Here is a 15,001-nt window from a genome sequence, read left to right on the forward strand (position 1 = left end):
CATAGCCAGTATGTAAACAAATGAGTATGGTGTGTTCTAATAAAACTTTATTTATGGACACTGAAATTCAAATTTCATATAATTTTCATGTCACAAAATATTATTCTTTTGATTCTTTTTCAACCATTTAAAAATGTAAGAACCATTCTCAGGTCACTTGCCATACAGCAACACGTGGTGGACCAGATTTGGCCTGCTGGACATAGTCTGCCTATCTCTAATCTAAATAATCTCATTTGTTAGTACTTTTATAGTAATAGTGTAGGAGTACTTCTATAAAACTTAGCTACACTCTTCAACTAAGGATAACTGTAAAATGATTAGTTCTTTCCTAGTTAGCATGCAATTATCCTACCTTCAAAAACGATTTTCCCAAGAGAAAGACAATATTTAAACATATTTATCTAATAAAATATTAGATATATTTGATGATAAAATTATAACATAAAAATGTATTTAGTAGACTTAAATTTTAATTTGATAATCCCCAATTTATAAGACAGCTAGGGCAAAATATAAGGGTTCAATACTAAAGTAACTGAATGCTAAAATATTAGAAATCATACAAATGATATTTCACTACATAAAGGTCTAGTGGGGAGCTGGAGAAAATATTTCCAATTAAGTGATTGAAGCAATTTGTGTTTTTTCTTCCTAAAAGTCTTTATCTGTCCTCTGGCGTTTAGTAGGTGGATCTTCATGATTGTCTGTAACAAATCCAGAAAACCTATATTAGGTAAGATACTTAACATTTGAAAATACTTTTAAAAAGCAAATAATACAGGCATTTTAAAGATTTTTAATCTAATTAACTTACACATGAAATAGTAACATTCCTGTGGATTTATTATTTTAATGAAGTAGACTACTAGACTGAACAGTAAATCATACTAAAATTTGTAAAATTGTGAGAAAGTAGTCACAATTGAATGGCAAAGTGTCTTGAACTGAAATATCTAATATCTAATATCTATCTAGAATTAGTTTAACCTATTTCCAAGTTTAAAAAATAATATAAAATATATATGTAGCCCCAGAAAGTTATATGAAAAGTATTACAGATTACATTTAATTTCCCAGAAATTGCTCACCTCCATTTAGGGTCTGGTTCTTGTAAAGTATAGCAGCAGGAATCCGAAAAGTGATGCATAACATTTCCTTGTTAGGGGCCACATTTCTTACTAGGTGAACTGAACTGCATGCCTCCAAGGAGATGCCTAACACAGTTCCAGCTCGTTGCTGAACATCCTTAGCAGGATTAGCATCTTTGGAAAAGCTGTAACAGTGCACAATGGGAAAAAGCTCACTGTCGCATGGCTGTCCATCTAAGAGTGATTTGAAAGCACTGAGAAACTCAATAGCCTTTGCTGGTAAGTTCATGACAATGTGCACAGAGTGTTTTCTTTCTTTTGACAGTGGTCCCAGCTGCTGCATTAATTCTTCTCTGACTGGTCCTTGGAGGAAGTCTTTCCCATCCAAGTTAAAGACTTTCACCTTTTGGTCCACTTTATTTAATTTACAATTGTGTAGTAACCATTTATGGGATTCAGGATTGAGATCATTAGCAAATACAGTGCAGTTTTTCTTTGCTACTGGAATGGCAAAGGGCCCAACCCCAGCAAAAACATCAAATAGGACATCCCCAGGTTTGAGAAGGTCTGTGATACGGCTGTGTTCTGTGGAGAGACGAGGATTCCAATAGACTTTTGAAAAATCAAATTCATAAGTGTAGTTGTTTTCTCGAACCTGAAAAAGGTATTATGCTTTTGGTTAAACTGCTTAGTCTTAAGTTCTAGTCACTGATATTGGATGGATGCACTCACAGACATACACACATTTAAATTTAGTATTATTAAGAGCAAAACAGTGCATTTAAAGGCATTTTAATTAGAATTCTGGTGTTTACGCTATACTTGAGGCCACTTAATATCTTGCATTAGACGTTTTCATGAGAAAAGTTATCTCTTCAAAGCCAAATGGCTCTCCATCTCATCCTAAAGGGCTATAAAGTGGTTCTCCAATCACACTAGGAATTTTTCAGATAGGCCAATTGACTGGCTTAATTATACTCTCTCCTGTCACCTGATAGAAATAAAACCTACACTTTGAAACAACACACTACACATATCTTCATGGTGGGTAGCTAAGTTGCAGACAGCACTTCCACACAGCAAACAAGCTTCCCTCCTTAGTTTTGTTTGTCAGGGGGAGTCATGATAGATGTGTCATGTGTCATTGAATTTGGAGGTATTTTGCTATGTTTTCAAACAGTTACTTGGACTTTTCAGGTTTCATGTCTATAAATAGAGCCAGTGTATAGAACAAATTATTCCCCTATTTTCTCCTTTCCCAAATCTGAGTTTTCATGGATAAACTAAATACATACAGTGAAGCAAAGTCTTGAACAAAATTAAGACTTTGCGGCATTTCTTTGGGGATTATCATAAACATGATAGAAAATAGAAAACAAAACTAAAATTACAGTTGTAGAATGTGACCTCACCCATCATCTTAAGCCCCTTATTTTAACAGATGAAGAATCAAAGGCCAGAAAGTTCCTAAGTTCTATAAATCTGATAGAGATATCTTCTGTATTCTCTCTTCATGGACCTTAATTCCAAATTTGTACATATTTTTTTCTTCCTGACCACATCAGATGCTCTGGCCATATTATTAAGGTTCCAGTATTGGAAATGTTTCTTTATGATTCTGCCAACTAAAAGTCTTTCTAGGTATATAACTTGGAACGCTTAAATATGTCAGGATGCTTTTTCCAAAATCTCCTTTGTACTCCCCTTTTAAACTCTTTAGTGTGAATCACAGTTCTAGCTTAAAAAATTAGATTCTAAGTTTCCCTCTGGTTTTATCATGCTCTTTGATTTCTCACTCCCTTAGTAAAGCATGACTTTCAGCAGATTCACATTAGGAATCTTTTTACCTCACAATATACACACATACTGAAATGCTGCATGAGCTCCTAACGTTAAACTTAAATGTGATTCTGTTTGAAGCAAAGAAATTATACTGAATTTTTACATTTATTTGACAGTATAAATATTAGGTATAAAGTATGTCCTTAAGAACAAGCTTTAGTTGACTTAGGAAATCAATCACAAGGCATTTATAAAATTACAGAAGTTCTCAGAACTTTTAGATGTTCTTTCTGAGAAGAATGATACTATCTGTTACCCTAAGGGTCAGTACCAAGAAAAGAACATGCACAATGTTCAATCAGGGTATGCCTAAAGTTTAGTAGGTCTTCATGTCAGCTGAGATAAGCACTGTTATTACCAAAGGATTCATATTCAAATCTTTCTTGCCGTAACAGACCTCATACATTATACACAAGTAGTAGGCAGTGGAGGTTTGGTGTACAGGGAAAGACTATGCATGGACTCGAGTCAGAAGCCTTGCTCCAAACACTCTGCTCAGTCATTCCTAGTTATTTCATCTGCATAAAGAGAATATGAATAACAACAACCATTATCTTGTGGGTCTCTTAGGATTTGTTATATTTAAAGCATTTAGCTCAGGACGTAAAAGTAAGTGTGTATTAAGTAGTAAGTAAGTAAGTAGGTATTTTAATATTCTGACACTATTAAATTCTGGAGAAATATTGACCCAGAATCTTTAAATTATTTTGCATAAGTTCTCTCCTGAGTTTTATAAAGTCCTGTTTAAAAGATATGACTAACATTTTAAGAGTGGCTTTTGTTATTAAAATTATGGAGAGAGTTTAACCTATTTCTTAGCTTGGGTACAAAATTTCACATAATGTTAACATGTAATTATCTAAGGGGCTTAAAAAAGGTTTATTATATCCAACACTCCAGAGGATTTTGGGGGTGGAAGATAAGAAAGTGGTTTATACCAGGAATCTGTTCCTACATATTTTAAATTATTTTTTCTTTGAAATAGATTTGTTTTGTTTTTCTTATAAAAGAAATATGTGCTCAGTAGAAAAATATAAAGATGATAACAAAGGTCACCAGTAACTATACCAAATAAAAATACGCTCACTGTTAATGTTCTGGTGTGTATGCATATTTACATACTTAAAATTATCATAGTTAAAATGGAACTATGTTATATATACTGTTCTACAATTTATTTTTTGTCACTTAATGTGTCAGTGGACAATTTATTTTAAGTATGGAGCTAAATGTAAATAATCTTTAACGATGGAGTATTCCATTGTATTGTTATACCAAAATGTAATCAATTATCTACTGATGACATTTAGGTTGTTTCCATTTCTTTGTTTGTTTTATTTATTATTATAAAAATGATGGGGGCTTCCCTGGTGGCGCAGTGGTTGAGAGTCCACCTGCCAATGCGGGGGACACGGGTTCGTGCCCCGGTCCGGGAAGATCCCACATGCCGTGGAGCGGCTGGGCCCGTGAGCCATGGCCGCTGAGCCTGCGCGTCCGGAGCCTATGCTCCACAACAGGAGAGGCCACAGTAGTGAGAAGCCCGCGTACTGCACAAAAAAAAAAAAAAAAAAAAGAAATGATGCAGGGACTTCCCTGGTGGTCCAGTGGTTAAGACTCTGTGCTTCCACTGCAGGGGGTGGGAGTTTGATTCCTGGTCAGGGAACTAAGATCCCACATGCCACACGGCGCAACCAAAAGAGGAAAAAAAAAAAAATGATGCAGAACCTAGTACGTACATCATTACAGTTTTGTCCAATTATATCCTTGAGATAACTTCCTATAAATGGAATGCTAGGTCAAAGGATGTATCTATTCAAAACTGCAATATATTACCATATACTCTTCCTGACTGTATCAAATTTGCACTCCCATCAATAGTTTATGTAAATGCTCACATTCTCACATATTCATCAATACTGGGTATTATATATTCTTAATCTTTGTTATCTATTCTGATTTCAAACATTAATCTTGATATACACTATATTAGGAGACAATAAAATACTCCATACCTTGGTCATCATATTCTCCTCTCCAGATAGCACTTCCATTTGGAAATTTCGGTAGGTATTATCAATGTTATTAATTTTATTTACCGCTGAGGTGATTCCTGGATTTTTGTCAATCATAACTTGGCCTAAAGGCAGAGAATTCATAATAAATATTGCTGTTTGGTTGCAAAATAAAAGGTAAAACTGCAGGTATGAAATTGATGTGAACTATATTTTCTTTTGGTTTATAGACAAAACCTGCATCTAGTGTGTATAAAGAGGCATGCAATTCTAAAAATTCAACAGATTACTAAAGTTAATGTCTGACAGCCCCCAATGCAAACACACACAAAAAATGTGTGGGTACATTTATAAAAAAATTTTTTTGAGGAGTTCTGTTCTACCTAATATTTTTCCATGTCTTTTACTTAGTCTTCTCAAATGTATCAATACAGCAGTAAGCAAACAGACCATAGGGAATTGGTTAAAAAACAGAAAGAAGAGATGTAAGGACTTTGGGAACAAATGGTCCCAGAAAACACCAGCCTGTCCTCATTGGCCTCAAACCAAATGTTTGCTTGATTGTGTATCTGAAACAGATACTTGCACTTTGGAAACACATACCAGCAAAATAATGTTTTCAAATAAAAGAAACATAGATTCTTTAGAGTTTTATCTAAATAAAATGTTCATTTACTTAAATTGTTCTTTATGTCAAATATTTACCAGAGCAGAAAAAGGTACAAGGATAAAGTACACCAGCAATGGTATACTGATGCCCTATAATCAAAGTCTACATTTTTGTCAGCACTTTATTATAAGAATCTATACACTGACTGGTCCAAGATGGCGGAGTAGAAGGATGTGCTGTCACTCCCTCTTGTGAGAACACTGGAATCACAAATAACTGCTGGACAGTCATCGACAAAAAGACACTAGAACTCACCAAAAATGATACCCCACATCCAAAGACAAAGGAGAAGCCACAATGAGATGGTAGGAGGGGTGCAATCAAAATGAAATCAAATCCCCTAACTGCTGGGTGGGTGACTCACAAACTAGAGAACACTTATACCACAGAAGTCTACCCACTGGAGTAAAGGTTCTGAGCCCCACGGCAGGCTTCCAAACCTAGGGGTCTGGCAACGGGAGGAGGAATTCCTAGAGAATCAGACTCTGAAGGCTAGTGGGATTTCATTGCAGGACTTCGACAGGACTGGGGGAAAGAGAGACTCCACTCTTGGAGGGCACACACAAAGTAGTGTGTGCATCAGGACCCAGGGGAAGGAGCAGTGACCCCATAGGAGACTGAACCAGACCTACCAGCTAGTGTTGGAGGGTCTCCTGCAGAGGTGGGTGGGAGGGCTATGGCTCACAGTGGGGACAAGGACACTGGCAGCAGAAGTTCTCGGAAATACTCCTTGGTGTGAGCCCTCCCAGAGTCCGCCATTAGCCCCACCAAAGAGCCCGGGTAGGCTCCAGTGTTGGGTCACCTCAGGCCAAACAGACAACAGGGAGGGAAACCAGCCCAACCCATCAGCAGTCAAGTGGATTAAAGTTTTACTGAGCTCTGCCCACCAGAGCAACAGTCAGCTCTACCCACCATGAGTCCCTCTCATCAGGAAACTTGCACAAGCCTCTTAGATAGCCTCATCCACCAGAGGGCAGACAGCAGAAGCAAGAAGAACTACAATCCTGAAGCCTGTGGAACAAAAACCACATTCACAGAAAGACGAGATGAAAAGGCAGAGGGCTATGTACCAGATGAAGGAACAAGATAAAACCCCAGAAAAACAACTAAATGAAGTGGAGATAGGCAGCCTTCAAGAAAAAGAAGTCAGAATAATGCTAGTGAAGATGATCCAGGACCTCGGAAAAAGAATAGAGGCAAAGATCGAGAAGATGCAAGACATGTTTAACAAAGACCTAGAAGAATTAAAGAACAAACAAACAGATGAACAAAACAATAATGGAAATGAAAACTACACTAGAAGGAATCAATAGCAGAATAAATGAGGCAGAAGAACGGATAAGTCACCTGGAAGACAGAATGGTGGAATTCACTGCTGCAGAACAGAATAAAGAAAAAAGAATTAAGACAGTTTAAGAGCCCTCTGGGACAAATTTAAACAAAACATTTGCATTATAGGGGTCCCAGAAGGAGAAGAGAGAGAGAAAGGACCCGAGAAAATATTTGAAGAGATTATAGTCGAAAACTTCCCTAACATGGGAAAGTAAATAGCCACCCAAATCCAGGAACTGCAGAGAGTCCCATACAGGATAAACCCAAGGAGAAACACACCAAGACACAAAGTAATCAAAATGGCAAAAATTAAAGACAAAGAAAGATTATTGAAAGCAGCAAGAGAAAAATCACAAATAACATACAAGGGAACTCCTATACGGTTAACAGCTGATTTCTCAGCAGAAACTCTACAAGCCAGAAGGGAGTGGCATGATATACTTAAAGTGACGAAGGGGAAGAACCTACAACCAAGATTACTCTACCTGGCAAGGATCTCATTCAGATTCGACAGAGAAATCAAAAGCTTTAAAGACAAGCAAAAGCTAAGAGAATTCAGCACCACCAAACCAGCTCTACAAAAAATGCTAAAGGAACTTCTCTAAGTGGGAAACACAAGAGAAGAAAAGGACCTACAAAAACCCAAAACAATTAAGAAAATGGTCATAGGAACATACATATCGATAATTACCTTAAACGTGAGTGGATTAAATGCTCCAAACAAAAGACACAGGCTCATTAAATGGATACAAAAACAAGACCCATGTATATGCTGTCTACAAGAGACCCACTTCAGACCTAGGGACACATACAGACTGAAAGGGAGGGGATGGTAAAAGATATTCCATGCAAATGGAAATCAGAAGAAAGCTGGAGTAGCAATACTCATATCAGATAAAATAGACTTTAAAATAAAGAATGTTACAAGAGACAAGGAAGGACACTACATAATGATCAAGGGGTCAATCCAAGAAGAAGATATAACAATTATAAATATATATGCACCCAACACAGGAGCACCTCAATACATAAGGCAACTGCTAACAGCTATAAAAGAGGAAATCGACAGTAACACAATAATAGTGGGAGGCTTTAACACCTCACTTACACCAGTGGACAGATCTTCCGAACAGAAAATTAATAAGGAAACACAAGCTTTAATGACACAATAGACCACGCAGATTTAATTGATATTTATAGGACATTCCATCCAAAAACAGCACATTACACTTTCTTCTCAAGTGTGCACGGAACATTCTCCAGGACAGATCACATCTTGGGTCACAAATCAAGCCTTAGTAAATTTAAGAAAACTGAAATCATATCAAGTATCTTTTCTGGCCGCAATGCTATGAGATTAGAAATGAATTAAAGGGAAAAAAACGTAAAAAATACAAACACATGGAGGCTAAACAATACATACTAAATAACCAGGAGATCACTGAAGAAATCAAAGAGGAAATCAAAAAATAACTACAGACAAATGACAATGAAGACATGACGATCCAAAACCTATGGGATGCAGCAAAAGCAGTTCTAAGAACTTTATAGCTATACAAGCCTACCTCAAGAAACAAGAAAAATCTCAAAGAATCTAACCTTACACCTAAAGGAACTAGAGAAAGAAGAACAAACAAAACCCAAAGTTAGCAGAAGGAAAGAAATCACAAAGATCAGAGCAGAAATAAATGAAATAGAAACAAAACAAAAGCAAAGATCGATAAGACTTAAAGCTGGTTCTTTGAGAAGATAAACAAAATTGATAAACCATTAGCCAAACTCATCAAGAAACAGAGGGAGAGGACTCAAATCAATAAAATTAGAAATGAAAAAGGAGAAGTTAAAACAGACACTGCAGAAACACAAAGCACCCTAAGAGATTACTACCAGCAACTCTATGCCAATAAAATGGACAACCTGGAAGAAATGGACAAATTCTTAGAAAGGTATAACCTTCCAAGACTGAACCAGGAAGAAATAGAAAGTATTAACAGACCAACCACAAGTAATGAAATTGAAACTGTGATTAAACATCTTCCAACAAACAAAAGTCCAGGACCAGATGGCTTCACAGGTGAATTCTATCGAATATTTAGAGAAGAGCTAACACCCATCCTTCTCAAACTCTTCCAAAAACTGCAGAGGAAGGAATACTCCGAAACTCATTCTATGACGCCACCATCACCCTGATACCAAAACCAAAGATACTACAAAAAAAGAAAATTACAGACCAATATCACTGATGAATATAGATGCAAAAATCCTCAACAAAATACTAGCAAATAGAATCCAACAACACATTAAAAGGATCATACACCATGATCAAGTGAGATTTATCCAAGGGCTGCAAAGATTCTTCAATATATGCAAATCAATCAATGTGATACACCATATTAACAAATTGAAGAATAAAAACCACATGATCATCTCAATAGATGCAGAAAAAGCTTTTGACAAAATTCAACACCCATTTATGATAAAAACTCTTCAGAAAGTGGGCATAGAGGGAACCTACCTCAATATAATAAAGGCCATATACGACAAACCCACAGCAAACATCATTCTCAACGGTGAAAAACTGAAAGCATTTCCTCTAAGATCAGGAACAAGACAAGGATGTTCACTCTCACCACTATTATTCAACATAGTTTTGGAAGTCCTAGCCACAGTAATCAGAGGAGAAAAAGAAACACAAATTGGAAAAGAAGAAGTAAAACTCACTGTTTGCAGATGACATGATACTATACATAGAGAATCCTAAAGATGCCACCAGAGAACTACTAGAGCTAATCAATGAATTTGGTAAAGTTGCAGGATACAAAATTAATGCACAGAAATCTCTTGCATTCCTATATACTAATGATAAAAAATCTGAAAGAGAAATTAAGGAAACACTCCCATTTACCATTGCAACAAAAAGAATAAAATATCTAGGAATAAACCTACCTAAGGAGACAAAAGACCTGTATGCAGAAAATTATAAGACACTGATGAAAGAAATTAAAGATGATACAAATAGATGGAGAGATGTACCATGTTCTTGGATTGGAAGAATCAACATTGTGAAAATGACTCTACTACCCAAAGCAATCTACAGGTTCAGTGCAATCCGTATCAAATTACCAATGGCATTTTCTACAGAACTAGAACAAAAAATCTTAAAATTTGTATGGAGACACAAAAGACCCCAAATAGCCAAAGCAGTCTTGAGGGAAAAAAGAGGAGCTGGAGGAATCAGACTCCCTGACTTCAGACCATACTACAACACTACAGTAATCAAGACAATATGGTACTGGCACAAAAACAAAATATAGATCAATGGAACAGGATAGAAAGCCCAGAGATAAACCCACGTACCTATGGTCAACTAATCTATGACAAAGGAGGCAAGGATATACAATGGAGAAAAGACAGTCTCTTCAATAAGTGGTGCTGGGAAAACTGGACAGCTACATGTAGAAGATTGAAATTAGAACACTCCCTAACACCATACACAAAAATAAACTCAAAATGGATTCGAGACCTAAATGTAAGACCAGACACTATAAAACTCTTAGAGGAAAACATAGGAAGAACACTTTCACATAAATCACAGCAAGATCTTTTTCGATCCACCTCTTAGAGTAATGGAAATAAAAACAGAAATAAACAAATGGGACCTAATTAAACTTAAAAGCTTTTGCACAGCAAAGGAAACCATAAACAAGATGAAAAAACAACCCTCAGAATGGGAGAAAATATTTGCAAATGAATCAACGGACAAAGAAGGATTAATCTCCAAAATATATAAGCAGCTCATGCAGCTCAATATTAAAAAAAAAAACAACCCAATCCAAAAATGGGCAGAAGACCTAAATAGACATTTCTCCAAAGAAGACATACAGATGGCCATGAAGCACATGAAAAGCTGCTCAGTATCACTAATTATTAGAGAAATGCAAATCAAAAGTACAATGAGGTATCACCTCACACCAGTTAGAATGGGCATCATCAGAAAATCTACAAACAACAAATGCTGGAGAGGGTGTGGAGAAAAGTGAACGCTCTTGCACTGTTGGTGGGAATGTCAATTGATGCAGCCACTATAGAGAACAGTATGGAGGTTTCTTATAAAACTAAAAATAGAATTACCATATGACCCAGCAATCCCACTACTGGGCATATACCCTGAGAAAACCATAATTCAAAAAGACACATGCACCCCAATGTTCATTGCAGCACTATTTACAATAGCCAGGTCATGGAAGCAACCTATATGCCCATCGACAGACAAATGGATAAAGAAGATGTGGTACATATATACAATGGAGTATTACTCAGCCATAAAAAGGAGTGAAATTGGGTCATTTGTAGAGACGTGGGTGGACCTAGAGACTGTCATACAGAGTGAAGTAAGTCAGAAAGAGGAAAACAAATATTGTATATTAATGCATATATGCGGAACCTAGAAAAATGGTACAGATGAACCGGTTTGCAGGGCAGAAAGTGAAACACAGATGTAGAGAACAAACATATGGACACCAAGGGGGGAAAGCGGCTGGGGGTGGTGGTGGTGGTGGGATGAATTGGGAGATTGGGATTGACATGTATACACTGATGTGTATAAAATGGATGACTAATAAGACCCTGCTGTATAAAAAAATAAATAAAATTAAATTAAAAAAAAAAAAGGAATCTGGGCTTCCCTGGTGGCGCAGTGGTTGAGAGTCCGCCTGCCGATGCAGGGGACACGAGTTCGTGCCCCGGTCCGGGAAGATCCCACATGCCGCGGAGCGGCTGGGTCCGTGAGCCATGGCCGCTGAGTCTGTGCGTCCGGAGCCTGTGCTCCACAAGGGGAGAGGCCACAACAGTGAGAGGCCCGCGTAACAAAAAAAAAAAAGGAATCTGTACACTATCTCCTCGTATAAGGAAAGATAACTTGATCTGTAAGTTATTATAAAGTACTCCATAATACAAGTATGCTTAAATACAACCAGAATTTGTCCAATTTCTCTCTGATAGTTAAATACCTGATTTTGAATATGATAATGTCAATAAACTCTTGTCAATCATTGTTTTTATCTTGTTCTGCTTCAGGTATCAGAACTCAGTTTTTAAGGTACAGTAGTTAGTTTGAAAGAGGAATGAAATTAAAAAACATATTCTGAAGGTCTATAGTAATAGCTTTAGAATTACCACTGTATGAAAATGTTTCATTTTTAATCTATGAGTGCCCCTTTATGAAAGAGAGTTTATAAAATAAGAGTGCTAAAAGGAGTGTTGAGTTAGGATAGGCAATGACTCATAGGAAAGCCTATACTTGACATTTGCACCTGGTCATAATTATAAGGATCTGCTTAAGTATTTATTATGTTACCACTATGCATTATCAGCTCCTTTCATCAATAAAAACAAAGGAAATGCATAATAGCATAGCTCTGAAATCCTACCCATGCAAAACACTGAGCACTACATTTTAAAGCTGAAAATAATTCTCAGAAGTTCTGACAATTACTCTACATTAAAAAAAATTAATCTGGAGAATGCATGGACATTAAATATTTATATAAGAACAAGTGCGATTTTGATTAGTCTTCTATTTCTTTCTTATCCCAAAGCATAAAAGACCCACGCTTCAACTTTGGGCTACAGAGGTAAGAGATACACAGCAGTGTTTCTAAAAGGCTAGGAGCACTAAAAATGTATGATGCCTGACATACAGAAGAGGCTCAGTTAACTGAATCAATGAAAGCATGACTAAACAGTGTCTTGCCCTTCTGACTATGAAACACTCATGAAACCTAGCATTCAAGATAGTCCTGAAGGACTAATAAGTCCTGTATACCAAAATAATAAACTGCCAAAGAGTTCTACAAAAGCAAGTGATTCAAGTTTATGCTTACGTATTGTGTACACAAAAGCTTAAATTGATATTTAGAGATTGCTATGACTCTGGGAAGAGTATTCCAAAATGGCCCTCAAAAGAAAGAATATGTAGCTTAAGATCCAGCTTAAAGTTAAAATGATAAAATGTCCTGCTTCTGTAATTAGGCATTAAAATTTTTTTTAACAAAAATTAGAACTTGCTAATTGCTTTCTAATATGTGAATATTACTAAGACACACCTACCAATTAAATGCTTGTAAGGTAGTTGATGATCTCGAAGGTTCAGGTGGGCAATATGTCCAACTCTGCTAAACCCTGAAGTCACATCTTGACCTTCAGGAAGCACAGCTTTCAAGATTTCTTCTGACTTAAAGTTTTCATAAGTTAGTTCCAAGTTATATTTATATATCTGTGGATTGACATTCAGCTGCTTTAAAATACTGAGTTCTCCTTTCTCAAAGGAATCATCAGTAAACATTTTATAGGGATCCAACATAATTAGTCTACTTTCTTCATCTTCTGGATCTTCAATCACACGTTTTATGCCTGGGCGCTGCAGTGCTGCCCTTTTAAGGGATCGCATCAATTTATTGACTATTTCTTTCCTCACTTTAAGCACCGGGATGGTGATTGTCTTTTTAAAAGCTGTTCTATCAAGTTCTGTCATTCCTCGAACATCAGAGGGGGGTGAAAACAATTCAGAGTCTCTCTGATTTGTTTCTATTTCAGGCATGGTTGAGAATCTTTTTCTTTGATCCAACAAGAAAATACCAGGTGTTCTGCTAAGCTTCTGTATCAGTGATGCCCAAGCTAGTGGAATCAATGATTCTGCTTCAGTTATTCTACAGCTTTCCACTTTGAGAAGTCTTCTTGAGAATCCAAATGGCCTCCATAAGATCCTAAAAAAAGTATTAATTAAAAGAAATACGATAAAGTTACAAATTAACAACATGTTCACAATAGGTCTTGAGGATAAAAATTTAAATTCACTACTGTTTTAAATAGCCTGCTAAATGCTGATAATTAAAACTTTTAGTGGTATGTGAGAAGTATACTATCTTTTCTAGGATAGGATGACTGGAAGATTTGAAACTTCAATCCACCTGCTGCCAGGACTAGGCTTAGTGATCCATCACCCTCCCTATAGTCAATAAACCTCCCCACCCACACTTTTCTACAGAACATGTTTGGGATTAGAAGGCTGAAGTTTAAGTTAAAGGATCATCTCTAAATGAAATGGTCACTATATTTATGATTTTACCAATGTCAATTTTTAAAAGGATATTCTTATGGATGCTTAATGGGTCAGATGTTGTACTAAATGCTTTATGCACATTGTCAATCTTGGGAGGTGTGTGATATCACATTCTCATCTCATTACAGTATACAAGTAAACTAAAGCTCAGAAGTAGGTAAATTGACCCGAAGTCTCGTTGCTGGTAAGTGGTTGAGCGAGGATTAAAATCCAGCGCCTGCGCTCTTAATCTATTTCTACGTCGTCTTCGATGTTTTACTGCCACAAGTCCTGCCTATAACTAGAGGTTTCAGTATTTTGAGGACGAGAACTTTGCTAAGTGTTATATGCACATCCCAGTAGCAGTATCAGTTATTAATTTTGCCTTCTGGAATACCGAAGAAGTAATTGTCAGAAGAAAGGGCCCTGCCCGGGAACCCTGTAAAGCAACTGTCATAGTTCACAGTCAGGGTTCAAACTGGGTTTGTGTGATGTGTGATCTTGGGTAAATTACTTATTGTGAGTCTCGTCTTTCCGCATGTAAAATGTGGCTAAAGGCTCTATCGGAAAGCTTTTGAAAAGATGAAACACTCCTCACTCCCCCGTACTCAGACCTAGGCTCCGCACCAGATGGTGGGTGATCTCGTGACGTTTCCGCGCCCAGAGAGCGCGAGGCGGAGAGAGCAACCACAAGCGGACCCGTACCGCCACCGGACCCTCAGCCTCTTCGAACTATCAAGGGCACCGCGGCCGCCACCTCACCAACGTCACCATCCCATTTCTCTGCGTCGCCCAGCACCTGGCTCCAAGACCAGACCCTCACCTCATGCTCTGGTGCAACTCGGAAATAGGTCGCAGGCGGGTGGGCGGGCCCTCGATGACACCATCAATGTTCGCCGCCGAGGGGCGAGCGTCATCAGATCACGTCGATTCCTCCTTTCTTCCCGGCCCTGGT

General features: G+C 37.3%; 1 protein-coding gene across 1 annotated transcript; it reads right to left on the bottom strand.

Annotated features, from left to right (window-relative positions):
* Positions 1 to 25: 25 nt before the first annotated feature.
* On the bottom strand, positions 26 to 14,951 carry TRMT5 (tRNA methyltransferase 5). The gene is made up of 5 exons (XM_082617436.1): positions 14,870 to 14,951; positions 13,056 to 13,711; positions 4,946 to 5,070; positions 1,092 to 1,746; positions 26 to 707 (listed from the first exon to the last, which is right to left on the bottom strand). Exons 1-5 carry the CDS (start codon positions 14,872 to 14,874, stop codon positions 655 to 657), a joined length of 1,494 nt encoding a protein of 497 aa, XP_082473562.1. The 5' UTR covers positions 14,875 to 14,951; the 3' UTR covers positions 26 to 654.
* Between the last annotated feature and the right edge of the window lie 50 nt (positions 14,952 to 15,001).

The sequence above is a fragment of the Mesoplodon mirus genome (genome assembly GCF_964341445.2).
Source record: "Mesoplodon mirus genome assembly, chromosome: 4".
NCBI lineage: Eukaryota > Metazoa > Chordata > Mammalia > Artiodactyla > Ziphiidae > Mesoplodon > Mesoplodon mirus.

Coding starts and splice junctions, on each gene's coding strand:
- TRMT5 (XM_082617436.1), bottom strand. Junction 5,071..13,055: donor ACCTTACAAGCATTTAATTG/GTAGGTGTGTCT, acceptor CTCTGCCTTTAG/GCCAAGTTATGATTGACAAA. Junction 1,747..4,945: donor AGGAGAATATGATGACCAAG/GTATGGAGTATT, acceptor TACCTTTTTCAG/GTTCGAGAAAACAACTACAC.